Source organism: Sus scrofa, chromosome 15, assembly GCF_054392235.1.
Source record: "Sus scrofa isolate SSC_HxYL_T2T_F1_AM1 chromosome 15, Sscrofa_HxYL_maternal_Yorkshire_Landrace_v2.0, whole genome shotgun sequence".
Taxonomy (NCBI): domain Eukaryota; kingdom Metazoa; phylum Chordata; class Mammalia; order Artiodactyla; family Suidae; genus Sus; species Sus scrofa.
This window is the reverse complement of record NC_139397.1, coordinates 135,246,353-135,263,759: the sequence shown is the minus strand read 5'-3', so window position 1 is coordinate 135,263,759 and position 17,407 is coordinate 135,246,353. Positions and strand designations below refer to the sequence as shown.

General features: G+C 55.9%; 1 protein-coding gene across 1 annotated transcript; it reads right to left on the bottom strand.

Annotated features, from left to right (window-relative positions):
- Window positions 1-1,023: 1,023 nt before the first annotated feature.
- Window positions 1,024-17,102, bottom strand: WNT6 (Wnt family member 6). The gene is made up of 4 exons (XM_021075516.2): window positions 16,788-17,102; window positions 4,035-4,255; window positions 3,490-3,824; window positions 1,024-1,859 (listed from the first exon to the last, which is right to left on the bottom strand). The coding sequence occupies exons 1-4, from the start codon at window positions 16,862-16,864 to the stop codon at window positions 1,398-1,400; spliced, it is 1,095 nt and encodes a 364-aa protein (XP_020931175.1). The 5' UTR covers window positions 16,865-17,102; the 3' UTR covers window positions 1,024-1,397.
- Between the last annotated feature and the right edge of the window lie 305 nt (window positions 17,103-17,407).

The window sequence follows — 17,407 nt, the reverse complement described above, 5'->3', positions numbered from 1 at the left end:
AAAAAAAAAAAAAAAAAAGAGAGAGAGAGAGAGAGAACCTGACCTAGTGTCGGTGAAGAGGCAGGTTCAATTCCTGACCTTGTTCAGTGGGTTAAGGATCCAGCATTGCCACAAAGCTGCAGCATAGGTCGAAGATGCAGCTTGGATTGAAACCCAGGGAATTTCCAAATGTGGCAAGTGAGGCAGTTAAAAAAAAAAAAAAAAAAAGCTAGTTCTTCCCCAGCTTGCAGAACCAGGCCCTAAATGTGTACTAGGATGAACAAGAAGAATGCCAAGGCAGAGGTTTGGTGTTCTTCACCACCACTGCCAGGAGAGCTTGGTTGGTACGACAGAAGATATGGACTCAGAATGATGAGCCCTGAGATGCTAGTTCTTTCAAAACCATTTCCCTTGGAGTTCCTGTCATGGCTCAGTGGTTAACAAATCCGACAAGGAACCATGGGGTTGCGGGTTTGATCCCTGGGCTTGCTCAGTGGGTTCAGGATCCGGTGTTGCCATGAGCTGTGGTGTAGGCCACAGATGCGGCTTGGATCTGGCGTTGCTGTGGCTCTGGCATAGGCCGGTGGCTACAGCTCCAATTTGACCCCTAGCCTGGGAACCTCCATATGACGAAGGTGCAGCCCTAGAAAAGGCAAAAAGACAAACAAACCAAAAAAACCCATTTCCCGGAGTTCCTGTCATGGTGCAGTGGTTAACGAATCCAACTAGGAATCATGAGGTTGCGGGTTTGATCCCTGGCCTTGCTCAGTGGGTTAAGGATCCAGCGTTGCCATGAGCTGTGGTGTAGGTTGCAGACGCAGCTGGGATCCCACGTTGCTGTGGCTGTGGTGTAGGCCAGCGGCTATGGCTCTGATGAGACCCCTAGCCTGGGAACCTCCCTATACCGCTGGAGCAGCCCAAGAAATGGCAAAAAGACAAAACAAAACAAAACAACCCATTTCCCTTGACACACTCCTTCCAGAGCATGTCCCAGTGGCAGCCTGCAGGAAACCGGCCCCCCTTCCCAAACTGTGCGCCCAGTCCTACTGGTTTAAATATCTTTATTGATACTAAACTCACCCACCCACCCCATAGCCAGCAGTTCTGGGGAGCCCTGCTTCCAGAGGCCCAGAAACTGGCTCTTTGGTTTCCATCTGGGAGCCAAGGAGAGAAAAGGTCTGTAGAGTCTTCCCCAGAGGCCCTCAGAGCGCCTCTCGGAGCCCCCCCGGGGCCCTGGGCCTTCCTGAGCGGGCGTTAAGTCCAAGCACCCCGCCTTCCCCCCTCAGTTTCCAGGAGGCCTGGGAGACGGACTTTCTCCGGGGGGAAAGCGGGCCAAGCAACGCCCCCTGCTGGAGCTCGGAGGTCCGGCAGGTGCCGAGAGGCGGCTCCGCGCGCAGTTTGGGGAGGCCGGTGGCGGGTCAGAGGCAGAGGCTGAGTTCCTTGCGCACGCGGCAGCGGTGGCACTGCACCACACAGCACCAGTGGAAGCGGCACAGGCAGTTCTCCTCGAGCTGCACGCTCTCCTGGCGGTGCCCACGGCCGCAACACAGCAGGTCGCAGCCGCTGAGGTCGGGGGCACTGCTGTTGCAGGCGCGGCCGCGCGTGCCCGGTGAACCGGTGCGCCGGTTGGGGGCACAGAAGTCGGGCGAGTCGGCTGCGTAGAGGAGGTCAGCGCGGCCCGGCGGCTTGAGCGTGCGGACGGCGGGCAGCAGAGCTTTGCCGTCGTTGGTGCCCATGACACGCGAGGCGCCGTGGAAGCGCTCGAGCAGCCGCGCGCCCACCTCGCGGAACGGGGGTAGCTTCTGCCAGCAGGTGCGCAGCGCGCAGGAGCCCGACAACCCGTGGCACTTGCATTCGGTCCTCGTGTGGCTCCGCACAGCCTGCGAGGAGCAGAGGAGCATACGAATGGAGACATCGGGAAAGGCCCAGAGGACCGACAGAAAATAAGATGGGGAGGGTAGTGGGTGGAAGAAAGGAAAGAGCAGCCCCAAAATGACACAAAAACCCAGAGATCGCAAAGTGGAGAGGAGGAAATCAAGGGACCAACAGTCCAGAGAGGAGGAGGAAAAACAATGGGGGAGGAGAAGTGGGGAGTCAGGGGACACTTTGCAGCCAGATTCCAGGATCCAAGCCAGGGAATGGGGGAGAAAGCAGAATGGACAGCACTGGGCAAGAGTCTCCCTGGAGGGAGGGGGGATGTGGCAGCTGTCGCACCCTATTCCTCCTGCCAAGTAGGGCCCCTCATTCCTGCTCCTCAGGGCCCCAGGCAGAGCAGGCTGCCTGGGCTCTGTCTCCACCACCCCTCCCCAACCCTCTCCAACAGGTATGTGGGCCTGTCTGGACATTCCTCTCCGGTATCAGCCACCCCCTACCCAATGCCTCAGGCCAGAGCCCTAGAAGACATAGGATGTGGAGGGGTGTCCCTAACACACCCCAGAGCTGGTGCAGGAGAGCACAGGAGAGGACAGAGGGTGCCAGCGAGCCCTTTGTGAATGCCCTATGAAGAACTGGAACCCAAGAGTCCTGCTCATTATTTGCTATTTATGTCCGAAGTGGGGGGAAGTGGGGTCTAAGACTCCCAGCCCCACCAGAGATTTATGGGGTCAGACGCTCCAAGAAGATCATTTCCAAAGCTCAGAGTGCAGGGGCCAACCTGATCTGCTGGGGACAGATCTATGTCCCCACCCCATTCCTGCCGTCCCTTCTCTCCCCCCTCCCCACCCCTTCCTGGAAACACCTGACCCAGACTACTTCTTGTCCATAAACGGGAGATCCTGGGGCCTCCTCATCACACAGGGAAGGGGAGAGGCAGGGACTGGCCTGGGGTTGCCCAGCAGCCAGCTGACAAGTGCCCAGTTTCGGTCACAGATTTCCTGGCCTCTGTCCGATGGCCTCTTACCACCAGGATCTACTCCTTGTCCTTCACTCCTTCCTAAGCCCATTGCCCCTTGGGCCTGTTCTCATCCCTTTCCAGCCTCCCTTACTTCTCCGGGCTCCCCTTTGCAGACCCCATACCTTTACCCCGCTTCTCTTCCCCAGCTTTGTCTCCCTCCTCTGCCCCAGCCCTGGCAGCCTGCTCTCTACCCAGCCCAAGCTTTGCCCCACCTGTTCTGTCTCAGAGGTATGTCCTCCCTCTCTGAAGTCCCTAAAGGCCCTGAGTCCTCTTCCCTGGTCCCCTCCCTACTCTGTGCACTGGGCCCTCCCAGGCTCCCCAAGTGACTCCCTCTTCTAGGCTGGCCACTCAACCTCCCACATGCCCAATCGCACCCCTAGCCAATCTTCCCGAGGCTCCGCCCCCCTGCTGGCTCCGCCCACACAGGAACAAACTCCTACACACACACCCTCACTCACACCTTCACCTCCCCACACCCTTCCACAAACTCGCTCCTGTGCATATACCACACTCTCCCACATCCTTTCAAGCCCAACCACCCACACATTTGCACACACACACACACACACACACACACACACACACACCTACACCTCTACATCCCTGCCCAGACTCACCAGCCTGCCTGCCTCGTTGTTGTGAAGTTGCACCAACGCACGGATGTCACCACGTCCCCGCTTGTGCTGCGCGTCCATAAAGAGCCTCGACTTCTCATCCCCGAAGTCCACATCGTCGCCACAGCCTCCCCACTCCCAGGCGGCGCTGCCATCGGGGGAGCTCGTGGAGCCTGGGGGCCCAGGGGTGCCTGGCAGGCCCGGGGGGCGGGGCGGGGCCCGGCCACGGGGCGCCTGGCAGCCGCACTGCAGCAGTTCACCCATGGAGCAGGCCTGCGTGACCGCGTGGCTGGCGCCCGCAGCGGTTATAGCAAACACAAAGGCTGTCTCCCGGATGTCTGTGGAGGCAGGGAAGGGCAGTCAGACAGTAGGACCAAAGCTGGGTCTTGGGGGACTGCAGTGTGGGGCTGGGAGACAAGATCAAGGCAAGGTGCCCTTCGACCCAATGGAGAAGTGGGGCTCAGGCAGCCTCCCCCAACCCCTACCCTCTCTTCTGATCCCCCAGCCAGGGGAAAGCAGCCCCCTCCTGGTCCCCTCCCCACACTGACCCTGCTGCAGGATGCGCCCAAAGGCCTTGCTGTGGCTGGAGCAGTTCCAGCGGCGGAAACGGAATTGGAACTGGCATTCTCGAACCCCCAGCCGAGCGCCCCGGGCTAGCTCAGCCACCACCTCTGGCTCTGCCTGGCACAACTCAGCCTGCCGCCCTGCCAGCCGCCGTGCCTTCCTGCAGATGCTGGTAGGGTCCATGACCAAGGGGCTGCCCACCGCCCTGGAAAGCAAAGAACAGCAGATCAGGGGTGTAACTAAAAGGGCCTGGAAGAGGGGAAGGAAGACCAGCTCTGCCCAGCCCACAGCCAGGAGCTGTGACATGCCTCTTCCCCAACCAGCATCCCCCAAAAGAGACTGAGATTGTCCCATATGGTTCTCTTACTGTTCCATGTATGTGTCTTAGACTAGATCCGAGACTGAAATTGCTATCAAGGATTTAGTATTAGCCTTCTGTGCACATGGCCGTTCATAAATCCTTCAAGGAATTTGACTCAAGGTGAAGGCAGCTGGCACCAGGTAGACCAAGGTTAAAATTCAACAGGCTGGAGTTCCCGCTGTGGCTCAGTGGTTAATGAACCCAACTTGTATCCATGAGGATGCAGGTTCAATCCCTGGCCTTGCTCAGTGGATTAAGGATCTGGCATTCCCGAAAGTCGTGATGAAGATTGCAGATGCGGCTCGAATCCCGTGTTGCTGTAGCTGTGGTGTAGGCCAGCAGCTGCAGCTCTGATTCCACCCCTAGCCTGGGAACTTCCATATGCTGTGGGTGTGGCCCTAAAAAGAAAAAAATAAAGTAAAAAAAAAAAAAAAAAAAAAGGCTAGGGAATGGAGCTTCTGAGGAAAGTCATACCCTCTCTCTAGCCCGAGTTTCTCCTTCTGTAAAATGGGAAGGTTTGGCTTTGATCTCTAGAGTAGGACCTCCTGGGAGTTCCCGTCATGGTGCAGTGTTTAACGAATCCAACTAGGAACCATGAGGTTGCGGGTTTGATCCCTGGCCTTGCTCAGTGGGTTAAGGATGCAGTGCTGCCATGAGCTGTGGGGTAGGTTGCAGAATCAGCTTGGATCCCTCGTTGCTGTGGCTCTGGCATAGGCCGGTGGCTACAGCTCCGATTCGACCCCTAGCCTGGGAACCTCCATATGCCATGGGAGTAAACAGCAAAAAGACAATACAGGAGTTCCCATCATGGCTCAGTGGTTAGTGAATCCAACTAGGAACCATGAGGTTGCCGGTCCAATCCCTGGCCTTGGTCAGTGGGTTAAGGATGCAGTGTTGCCATGAGCTGTGGTGTAGGTTGCAGATGCAGCTCGGATCCCACGTTGCTGCGGCTGTGGTGTAGGCCGGCAGCTACAGCTCCGATTAGACCCCTAGCCTGGGAACCTCCATATGCCACGGGAGCAGCCCTAGAAAAGGCAGAAAGAAAAAAGAAAAAGAAAAAGAAAAAAAGACAATATAAATAAATAAATAAAAATTAAAAAAAAAATAAAGTAGGCCCTCCCACCCTGATCTCCTCTGTTTCCCTGAACTGGAGAGCAGGAGGAGGGAAGTAGGGACTGAGTCTCAGAGGCACTGTTGTAAAACAGGTGACACTCATCCTTCTGCTCCAGTGTCTGTAAACTTACTTCAGCAGGATGGCCTTGTGCACTGGAGCAACATCACTGATTGGGGAAGGGGGTGCTGTTTGGCTTGGGGGGGTAAAGACCTCATGGGAAATTCCACACACTTTCAGAAATCCCTCCATTCTCAGGCTTTGTAAACCCGAGGAAGGTGCTGCCTTTTTTTTTTTTTTTTTTTGCTTTTTTTTGCTTTTTAGGGCCACACCCATGGCATACGGAGGTTCCCAGGCTAGGGGTGGAATGAATTGGAGCTACAGCTGCCAGCCTATGCCACAGCCACAGCAACATCAGATCAGAGCCACATCTGTGTCCTACACCACAGATCACAGCAACACTGGATCCTACACCCACTGATTGAGGCCAGGGATTGAACTCGAAACTTGATGGTTCCTAGTTGGATTCATTTCTGCTGCACCACGCTGGGGATCTCTGGAAAGTGCTGCCATTTGGTCACCATATACCAGATCCCTGAATGTTAAAGTCGGCTAGGTATTCACAACTGGGTGGAACTACTTTAATTGGATATATATATATATATATATATATATATATATATATATATATATTTTGTCCTTTTGCCATTTCTTGGGCTGCTCCCACAGCATATGGAGGTTCCCAGGCTAGGGGTCAAATCGGAGCTGTAGCCACCAGCCTACGCCAGAGCCACAGCAACGCAGGATCCGAGCCACATCTGCAACCTACACCACAGCTCACGACAACACCGGATCGTTAACCCACTGAGCAAAGGCAGGGATTGAACCCGCAACCTCATGGTTCCTAGTCGGACTCATTAACCACTGCGCCACGATGGGAACTCCTATATATATATATATATTTTTTTTTTTTTTTTGACTGCACTTGTGGCACGTGGAAGTTTCCAGGCCAAGGACTGAAGATGCGCCACATAGTGACCAGAGCCACAGCAGTGACAATGCCAGATCCTTAACCTGCTGAGCCACCAGGGAACTCCTAATTGGATGGCTCTTATTTAAGCACTGAGCTGAGATCCCTGTCTTGTAGGAATGAGGGGTTGAGGGTAGTTTGAAACCACTCAAAAATCCTTTAGCAGAAGGCAGAAAAAGATTTTGGGTGGGGTGAAGTGGCCCCAGGAGACAGAAAACGTGGAGGAAAATGTTGGTAGAGAGGTGTCAAAGGTCAAGGTGGCCTCCTTTTCGGCTTAGCTGTAGTGCACATCCACCCACTGTCCCCATTTGCTCCACAAGTACAGGCTGTCCAGGCACGTTCTGGCCCCACAACAATGAGATGAAATGGGCTGAAATAGCAGCAAGAGGAATTTAGGGCTTAAGGCAGAACGTCTCAGCACTGAGGAGTGTGGTGCTTGGAGACATGATTGCAGGATGATGTGTAAGCTTGGTCCCTTAAAGTCTCCTAACACACACACACACACACACACACACACACACACACACACACACACACACCCTACCAGGTCATTGTCATCAATTCCAACCCAAGCAGTCCAGGAGCCAAGGTTTTCTCCTCGGTGGAGAAACTTAGAGTCCAGACTTTCCTTCCTTTATGCTCAGTACCTGCCCACACTGCATTCCAAACGGCGCCTGGGAAGGTCCAGCCCCACCCTTTTCCAACTCTAAAGAAGTGATAGATGGGGCAGGGGTGCAGTGGGCCAAGTGTAGGACAACCCAAGCTGGCTGCCAGCGGCCCAGTTATTTTCAAAAGTTGACCAGGGAGTTCCTGCCCTGGCTCAGGACTCCGACTAGGAACCATGAGGTTGTGGGTTCAATCCCTGGCCTTGCTCAGTGGGTTAAAGATCCAGCGTTGCCTTGAACTGTGGTGTAGGTCGAAGACGCGGCTTGGATCTGGCATTGCTGTGGCTCTGGCGCAGGCCGGCAGCTATAGCTCTGATTGGACCTCTAGCCTGGGAACCTCCAAATGCCTAAAAAGACAAAAAATGAACAAACAAAAAAACTCCAAAAAAGTTGATCAATCCCTATCTGTCTGTCTGTCTGTCTATCTATCCATCTATCCATCTACCTACCCATCCACCCATCTCCCATCCACACATCCACTGAATTACGCAAAGGATTGGGGGCAGCTTCCACCATCCTGGTACAGGGTCGGGATGAGCGCCTTGAGCGTTGGGGCTGTCATTTTTTTTATCTCCCATGGCAGAGTTTTAGCCGCTTAATTTGTATTTCCTTCCATTTTTTATTGTGAGAATTTGCCTATTATGAATGATGACTAATACTACAATGAATACCATTTAGTGCATGTTTTTGAATGAATAACTGACTGAATGAGCCATCTAAGAAGAAGGTTCTCACTTGTGCCCAGCCCCCTGTCCACATGCGGTTTCATGACTCCTAATTAACTTCCTGAAATGTTTTCTTTTTCCCCAACTGGATTCAGAGGCAGGGAAGCAGGCCTCCCCAGAGCTGTCCAGCTCCTCTTTTGTCACCTGCCTGTCCAGGACTCCACCTGGGAGCCTGGGGCCCTGCAAACCCATCTTCTCCACCCCACCCCCACTCTCCCCTCCCCAGTCCTGCCCTTTGCTAACTCCCTACTTTCCCAAGGCTGACTGGCCTTATCGTCCCAAGGTTACTCGCCCCCTCCTCTCCTCTCCCTCCTCCTGCCCTAGGAAAGTGGGAGAGGGTGGGGGGTATGCAGGCAAGAAAGGGAAAAACCTCTTGACCTTGTCTTTTTCCCAGAAGCTTGAGATAGGAGAGGATTCAGGAGGAACACAGAGGGCAGGGCCTCCAGGAGGTGGGGCTGGCCCTTCGCAGGGCCGAGGGGCTGCCCCAGAGTCAGTTTCTGGTCCGGGTCTGGCTCCCCAGGCTGGCTGGCTGCCTGGGAACTAGACTTGTTTACAAGCCGGTCAGGAGGCGGGATGGGCAGTAGTAGCCGCTAGAGTCCCGAGGGACCAGCTTGCTCCCTGCCCTCCAGTCCTCACTCCCATCTTCAAGTCACAGGAAAGGAAACTCCAAAATGAGAGTGGCAGGGGGGTCATGGGCAAAACACCAGGCCTCATTTTTCCACCCGGCTCTCTGTCAACTCAGGGTGAGCTGAGCCACTCTGGGCAAGTTGGGTCCCTCCCTAGGCTTCGGAAAAGTGAGGAGTTGGCAAGAGAGGCTCAAATATCCTCTCCATCTTTAATGCCATTTTTAACCATATCAAGAAATAACTCCCAGAGTTCCCATTATGGCTCAACGGGTTAAGAACCCATTTAGTGTCCATGAGGATGCGGGTTCGATCCCTGGCCTCGCTCAGCGGGCTAAGAATCTGGCGCTGGTGTGGCTGTGACATAGATCTGGCAGCTGCAGCTATAGTTCGGCCCCTAGCCTGGGAACTTCCATATGCCACAGGTGTGGCCCTAACAAGAATATTTTTATTTTTTTTATTTTTTATTTTTTGCTTTATCTTAGGACTGCACAGGCGGCATATGGAGGTTCCCAGGCTAGGGGTCGAATCAGAGCTGCAGCCCCCGGCCTAGGCCACAGCCACACCAGATCTGAGCCATGTCTGGGAACTGCACCACAGCTCATGGCAACGCTGGATTCCCCAACCCACTGAGTGAAGCCAGGGATCAAAACCACATCCTCATGGATACTAGTCAGATTCATTTGTGCTGTACCACAGTGGGAACTCCCTTCACAAGAAAATGTTTGAAAAGAAAGAAGGAAAGAAAGAAATAATACGGAGTTCCTATCGTGGCTCAGTTGTTAACGAATCCAACTAGGAACCATGAAGTTGCGGGTTCGATCTCTGGCCGTGCTCAGTGGGTTAAAGATCCGGCATTGCTGTGAGCTGTGGTATAGGTCACAGACGCAGCTTGGATCCCATGTTGCTGTGGCTGTGGCTGTGGCGTAGGCCGGTGGCTACAGTTCCAATTCGACCCCTAGCCTGGGAACCTCCATATGCCGTGGGAGTGGCCCTAGAAATGGCAAAAAGACAAAAAAAAAAAAAAAAAGGAAAGAAATAACTCCCTCATCTCCCTTTCCATCCCTTCTGATTCTTCCAGGGCCTCTGAGCTACCATGGGCCTGAGATCAGCCCAGAGAAGATGGATCCATTCAAAAATGTCTGTGTGGGAGTTCCCGTCGTGGCGCAGTGGTTAACGAATCCGACTAGGAACCATGAGGTTGCGGGTTCGATCCCTGCCCTTGCTCAGCGGGTTAACGATCCGGCGTTGCCGTGAGCTGTGGTGTAGGTTGCAGACATGGCTCAGATCCCGAGTTGCTGTGGCTCTGGCGTAGGCCGGTGGCTACAGCTCCGATTCAACCCCTAGCCTGGGAACCTCCATATGCCGCGGGAGCGGCCCAAGAAATAGCAACAACAACAACAACAACAACAACAAAAGACAAAAAAGACAAAAAAAAAAAAAAAAAGTCTGTGTGGTTGCGGTGGGGGTGGGTGTGTGCTGGAGCTCAGTGGTGATAGGAAATATATAATATGTGAGATCTGGATACATAATACTGCTAACTGAATAGCCACTCCTGGGCATAGGGGGAGAAAAAAAAAGAAGCTGGCCCTAAAAGAAATCCGTGTGTTGACAAGAAGGGACAAGCCTGGGGCTGGCCATTCTATCTGCCTTAGCCTGTGCCAAGCTCTCCCTCCCAGGGCCCTTGGTTGTTAGAATAAATAGCCTCGTGAGGTGGCAGCAGGGGCCAGCCAGTTCCTACTGGCATCGTCTGTAGATCTAAGCCTCAGAGGTTTCTGGTCTAACTTGCCTTTCCACCTCTGGATTCAGAGGGCCAAAGAGAATCACCCATCTCACCTCCATTATACAGGGGAGCATGCGGAGAAGGGGGGGTGGCTGACCCTGGCCACTCAGCAGAGGAATCCCCCCTTTGCGAGAAATTTAGGTGACTATTTTAAAAACCAAAGGGACTGGAGGAAACGGCCACCTGAAGTCTTCTGCTACCGCAGGTGGCCTCATGCGCCATCCTCCACCCAGCCCTTCCCCTGAACAGGGTTGACTGACTCTGCCTCCATCTCCGATTACGCCGCCAAATTTCTGGACCCAAAGCGACGTCCTCCCCACTCCTAAGTCATCAAAATCTCACCCAGCATCTCTCTGAGCTCACCTCAGACCCCACTCACCCTAAGGAGCCCCCCCCCCCCCTGGGCCCCAGGCTTCCCTGACCTCCCCCACCCCTGTGTCACTCATTGGGGGGGGGAGTTGGTATGGTGCCAGCGGTGTGATTAGTTTGTCATATTTTCTTGGCTTCTCTCTCCATTAAGATGTAAACTCATCAAAGACAAAGATCTCAGCAAGAAGCATAATGTCATTAGCAAAACACGCTCGAGGCCGTGAGGATCCATCGGACTCGGCTTTGGATCTGGGCTCTGCTGTTCTCTGCTCGTTCTGTGAGGTTAGCAAGTCCCTCACATGTCAAGCTGGCACTTAGCATTTGTTGGATGAATGAAGAAGCTTCACCTTCTGAGTCTCTGTCTCCTTAACTATGAGATGGAAATAAAGAATACTACCTGCCTGCTTCCCAGGTTACACATGAAGAGACTCTGTCCAGATAGCCGGTGTCCACAAATGTTTTCTTGTGTGTGTGTGTTGTGTTTTTTTGCTTTTTTAGGGCCACACCTGTGGCATTTGGAAGTTCCCAGGCTGGGGGTGGAATCAGAGCTGCAGCTGCCACAGCAATGCCGGATCTTTAACCCCCTGAGCAAGGCCAGGGATGGAACTCGCATCCTCATGGGAGACTATGTCCAGCCCTTAACCCACTGAGCCACAACGGGAACTCCCACAAGTGTTTTGTATCTTCCTCATCTCTCGGTGCACAGCAACCCGTAGGAGTGCAGGCAGCACTTGCGAATTTCTGAGAACACGCTTTTCTCCAACTCTCTGCATTTAGCTTCACTTAGCTTGGATCCCAGTTTTTCCTCCTCCCCAGTCAGCGCAGCCCTGGGACCCAGAGCACCCTCCAGGACCCCTCCCCCCCGCCCCTTGAGTGCTTCTGGGTCGATTTTTGAGGCCAAGAGGATGACAGACCCTTTTGGTGCCTGTTCCTCTGAAGGGTCTCATAGCTGGCCCCCCACTACTTCCCCACACTCCCCCTCTAGGGTCCTTAGTCTGACCCCCTTCCCAAGAGCCAGCAGAGGGAGCCCTGAGCCCTGGGGCTGTGGGTGGGGGCTGCACAGGGGTGGGGGAGGTGGGAGGTGGAGAAGGGGCAGAAAAATGTTGCCTGACGGCTGCTGAGGCGGCTGGGCCCGGGCCTGTGCCCGCCCGCCTGTCCTGTCCTGCTCTGTCTAACTCCGTAATTACTGCTCCCCCTCCCCCAGTCCCTACCCCCACCCCAACCACCACATCAAAGCCGGTGATGCCCCAGCTCCATTAACCCCTGCCTCCCCACCGCCCACCAGCCACCCCATTCCACTGCTCCCCCCCAGCACCCCAGCCCAGTTCGGTTCTCTCTGCCCAGTCCTGGATCCTGCCCTTCCCACCTCCTCATAGGGCTCCCCTTCTCCTTGCTCTCAGAGGCAGGGGCCCTCCGTGCCCTGAATGACTTCACCACCCGAGAGGGCTTCCTATTGGCCAGGGCTCTGGGAGGCAAAGCCACGGACACAGTGACCATTCCTTGATGTCCTTGGGAGAATCTGTCATGTGCCTTCTGCACTGCCATGGGTGAGGGTAGGGCCAGGGGCACAGAGGGGCTTGTGGAAGGTCTGGTACCCTTCTCCTGAGCCCCTATCCCTACTGCACACAGGGATGAGGTACTCAGCAGGAGGTGGACACCCTGTCCCAACCCTCAGCTACTTGTATTCTGGGTGGCCTTGGGCAAGTCACTTCCTGTCGCTGAATTTTGCTAGACTTCTCCGTGGAAGTGAGACCATGGGGCCAGATGATGCCTAAGTCCTTTCTACATCTAATTTCTGGATTAAACAGAGGACTCAGAGCTGGAGGAATCAGCGAAAGAGGCCAGGAAGAAAGCAGGTGAAGAACCTCCCAGTGCCTTTCCCTCCCTGAGCACCTCCTCCGGGGGCCCTGGGGAAGCACCCAGGTCTCACCCCACCCCGCCCCTGGCAGGAAGGAGGGCGCAGGCTAGAGGGCGCTCTCCCCAGTGCCTGGGGACAGGCTTCTGTGTTCCCCAGCGCCTCCTGCTCTGGCTGGCTGGGTGCCCTCCTGCCAGCCTGACCGCGGCCTGGCTACCCGCCCCACCCTCGCCTCATCCCCTCCACAGCTGCATTTCTCCATCAAAGTACACATTCTGGAATCCCCCTCGCTGGGCCCTGGTGATCAAGGCTCCCACTGACCTCCCCCCACCAATTCCTGGCTTCCGATGAGAACCGGACAGAAGGGGGCTGCACCCCCCAGGAAATGTCACAGTGCCAGAACTCTGGTGGGCTCAGGGCATGCTCTGGCCTGGATTGAGCCAGCCTCCTTTTGCCCCTGCCCTTTTCTGCTCACAGCCCCATTGTCTCCCTGCAGGGGAAGCTGCCAAGGAGGGAGGCCTGGTGGTGATGGCAGCGGGGGGGGGGGGGGGGAATGGATTGCTACCCCACCCCCATCCCCACCCCATCCTGAACCCGGTAGGAGCCAGCAACAGGACTGCCCACCAAGGGTCAGGGGCCCCAGATAAAGACAAGAATGGGAAAGGCGGTCCGGCCCAGCCTGGGGTGGGGGTCACAGCTGGAAGACCTAAATGTTGGGAAGAAGCCTGGGTCCTTTCCCTACCTCCCTCTGGGGCCAGAGATGAGGCTGTCCCGGGCGTCTGGTTCCTGGTTGCATAGGGAAGGGCCCTTCTCCCCCAACCCCAGGCAAGATGAGGTGGGGGAAGGGAGGGAGACTTCATGGTGTTTTCCTAGTGGAACAAGGAGAGGGTTCGTTTCTTTCATAGAAAATATAAAACAGAAAGAGGAAAGAGGAAGGGAGGAGGAAATTGATGTGGCTGTTCTATGAGAGGGAGCTCTTTTCTCCATCCACTGATTGAAGGTATAAATAAAGATGGGTCCGACGTTGAGAAGAACTTCCTGGGGGAGGGTGGGGGCGGAGGCAGGGAGTAGAGTGGAAGGGGTGGGAGCTGGTGACCAGGACAGGATCTGTCAGGGCCAGGACATAGACTGGATGGCCTGGAGGCAGTAAGCTGGACAAGATGACCTCAAGAGAGCCTGGCCAATGTCCTGGAATCTGGGATTCTGCGATTCACAAAGATATGGTTACAGATGGGAGAGAAAGAAAGACAGAGGCCGGAGGCAGAGTTTAGAAAGCATGCGTTGCATCAGAGAAGAAGGGGCGGGGGAGAAGGTGGAAGGAAAACTTCTTTAGAAAGTGGAGTCAGGTCTCTGAGCCTATTCCAGGGTCTGGGACCCTCCAGAATGCTCCTTTCCTAACCAAGGCAGTCCAGTCCCTCAGTCCCTAGGGTCCTGTCTGCTCCCAGCCTGGCTGCTGCTAGAATGTCAACATGGACTGCACTGGGCTGCCGAGGGTCCAGCTGCTTTCCTGTTCACTGCTGGAGCTCTAGTCTGGCCAGTGTTCTCCGAGAAGCAGGGAAGTCCGGCAAGCCAGTCCTGGACATCAGGGAACAGCCTGGAAGCTCCTGGCCTAAAGAAGCTCTTACTTAAGGTGAAACCTCTGGGGTGGGGGCAAGAAGTGACAAGAGCCTTTCAGAAGCATCTGAGTGAGGCAGTCACCAGACTCCTTATCATCCCAGCCCCTCACTCTTCACCGGGGCTCACCCTGCAGCTGTGGCCATGAAGGCCTCTGTGTTCTCCCACACCTGCCCTCTTCACCTCCTCCCCCGCTCCCTGCTTTCCAGCTTCAGGGTCAGTCTTCAAGGGGCCAGGTCTCTCTCCCTCTGGCAGGGCTCCCACCTGGCAGCCCCTTCCGAACAAAGGAACCCCCATGGACACAAACCCCAGAAAGGTGAATCAACCAATTCAGCAGCACTCCATAAAACTGTCCCCAGTACCTTTAGTCTCCCAGGTCCTAAGGACAAAGGCTCAGGCTTCCAGGAGCAGGGAAAAGAGACCCAAGAGGAGATGGTTGTCAGTAACATGCATAACTGGCATAGTTGCCTAATGCATGGAGTGCAGTGGGAGCACAGAGAAGGCAAGGGAGCGAAGACAGAGGGACTGGCTTCATGGAGGAAGTGATATTTTAACTGGAAGGATGAAGACAATTGGGACAAATGGAATTGGGGGGATGGGAAGGCAACAGCCATCAGGGAGAGACACCCCTGTCCCCATGGCCTGAGAAAGGGCGAAGGTAGGAAAGGTGTGCATGGGGAACTAGAGCTAGAGATCCCTTTACACAATTTTGCTGAGGATTTCAGATTTTAATTTAAATTAATCCTTCTTTTCACTCATGGGGACTCTGGGGTGGGGAGAAGGGGACTTACATTGAGGGACACCTCCTATGTCAGATTATGTTGTAGGTTATCCCACTTAATCCTCCTATCAAGCCTACCACGTCGGAGAACTCCTTCGCTGTTTTACAGTTGAGACACTGGGAAGCCGAGGAGAAATGACTTGCCCAAGGTCATCGGCTTAACAAATGAGCGAGATTAGATCTCAGGTCCGTCTATTTCAAAACTGCTACTGCCTTATGCTAAGTCAGGATAGAAGAATTGCACGTTCCCTAGACAGGACCTAGGTCGTCCTCGATTTGCCCCCTCACTGACACCCTGAGGGACGTTTCTCCTGCATCATGGGAGAGGGATCGTGGCCAACAGCTCCCTGTGTGGGCATCCAGCTATCTCCCTAGAAGAGAGGGATCTGCCTGCCCCACCCCTTCTTCCAAATCCCGGGGTGGGGGAGGAGTGGAAGGCAGAGAATCTAGCCAATGACGTGGCTATATGCAAATATAGACGACCTTGGCTTCTTAGGATTGGCTGATGCCCCAGCGGTACTGTCCAAGTCCCTCCTCTCTAAACATTGACCTATTCCGGGCGGGTCTTTGCTGCCCCGGAGATCGAGAAGGAAAAAAAGTCTGCGGGAGACGGATTTCTCAGCTGTCCCCGCCGGGCACCCACCTTGCCAGCCTCCGTCCACCCGGCAAGACTCAAAATTCCCGAAACTTTCGCTTCCCTCTAACTAGGGCCAAAACGAGCAGCCAGGTCTGGGAAGACGTCCCCATCCCTTGGCTGGCCAGGCCTCCCTCCCTTCCACCAGGACCCTCCAGGGTTCCCAGCACCTTCCGAGCTGCATATTTTTCATCCATGACCCCCACATCTGGAAAGGCCAGGCGCTTGGGTCCCTCCCCTGCTTTTCCTTCTCTTTGCTCAGGGAAGAGGTAGAGAAAGCCAAGATTCTGACTCAGTTTCCCCTTTACGTTCCCTTTCCTGCCCCTACCACTCACTCTGAAGAAGCTGGTGCATTTGTGGGCAAAATTGGACTGGGAAGAGGCAGCCGTTAGACCCTCCCTGCCCGTGGCTTCCCACCTTGTTCCTCTCTTTCCCACAGATCCAGACCCCTTCCCCTAAATCCGAAGCCCTCCTCACACTCTCCAATCTTCGAATCTCAGACTACAGATCCTGCCCTTGTCTCCCCGATGTCTCTTTTCTACCGACCCGCCAATTCCTTGGTGACCTGAATTGAGTGCATAGCCTGGGGTGGGGTGTGGGACAAGGGAGGGGGTAATACAGTTGAAAGTGTATCTGAAGGGGGGTGGTTGGGGTGGGGAGGAGAGGTAGGCACCTCTCAGTGGCAGTTCTTTTTTTTTTTTTTTGTCTTTTTGTCTTTTTTCTATTTCTTGGGCCTCTCCCCCGGCATATGGAGGTTCCCAGGCTAGGGGTCTAATAGGAGCTGTAGCTGCCAGCCTATGCCAGCCTATGCCAGCCAGGGCCACAGCAACGCAGGATCCGAGCCGCGTCTGCAACCTACACCACGGCTCATGGCTCAACGCCGGATCATTAACCCCCTGAGCAAGGCCAGGGACCGAACCCGCAACCTCATGGTTCCTAGTCGGATTCGCTAACCACTGCGCCACGACGGGAACTCCTCAGTGGCAGTTCTGAAGTGCCCCTGGCGGAGGCTGGCAGGAGCGACACGCACCTCCCCCTCACATCTCCAGCTGCCCCGCGGCTGGGCTCTGCGAGCAGGTAGAGCCCGGAGGCAGTAGGAGCGCGATTCCGGGCTCCACTATCGGTCCCGAGGTCCCCACCCGCAAGCTTCAGGAGTTGCGCGAGGGTAGCCAGACGCAGCACTCACCACCACAGTCCGCCGACGTGCGCCGGACATAGGAGCAGCAGCAGCAGCCCCAGGCTGGAGTGCGCGGGCGGCAGCATCGTGACAGCTCTAGGGCTGGTGGGTGCGGGCAGGGGGCGAGGCTGCGGGGACAACCGGTGCGCGCCGGGCCCGGGCTTCAGGGCCAGCGCGGCGTCGGCTGCGGCGGCCGGGCGGTGATGGCTCCAGCCGCGGCAGCCGCGGCGGCGGCGGCGGCGGCGGCGGCGGCGGGGGGGCCCATCCCGGGCGAGGAGGGCGCGGCGGAGGCGGAGAGCGGACGGGGCAGCCAGCGCCTGTGTCTCCTGCCGAGCTCGCTCGGGAGAAGAAATCAGAGCCGGGGGCGGGGGTGGGAGGGGAGTGGGGCCGGGGCGGGGGCGGGGGGCAGGGGGCAGGGGGGCCGTGGGGGTGGCAGTTGCGACAGTCAGGCGGCGGGACTCTCGGGAGGGAGCCGTGCGCCCCGGGGCGGCGGGCGCGGAGCTCTGCGGAGGGCGGGAGCGAGGTCCCGGGGCGGGGCCCGAGCGCGCTCGTGGCTGCGGGACCCGCCTGCTTCGCCCCCTCACCTCGCCTCCCGAGGCCTGGGAGCCCCCCGCCGCCGCCGCCGCCGC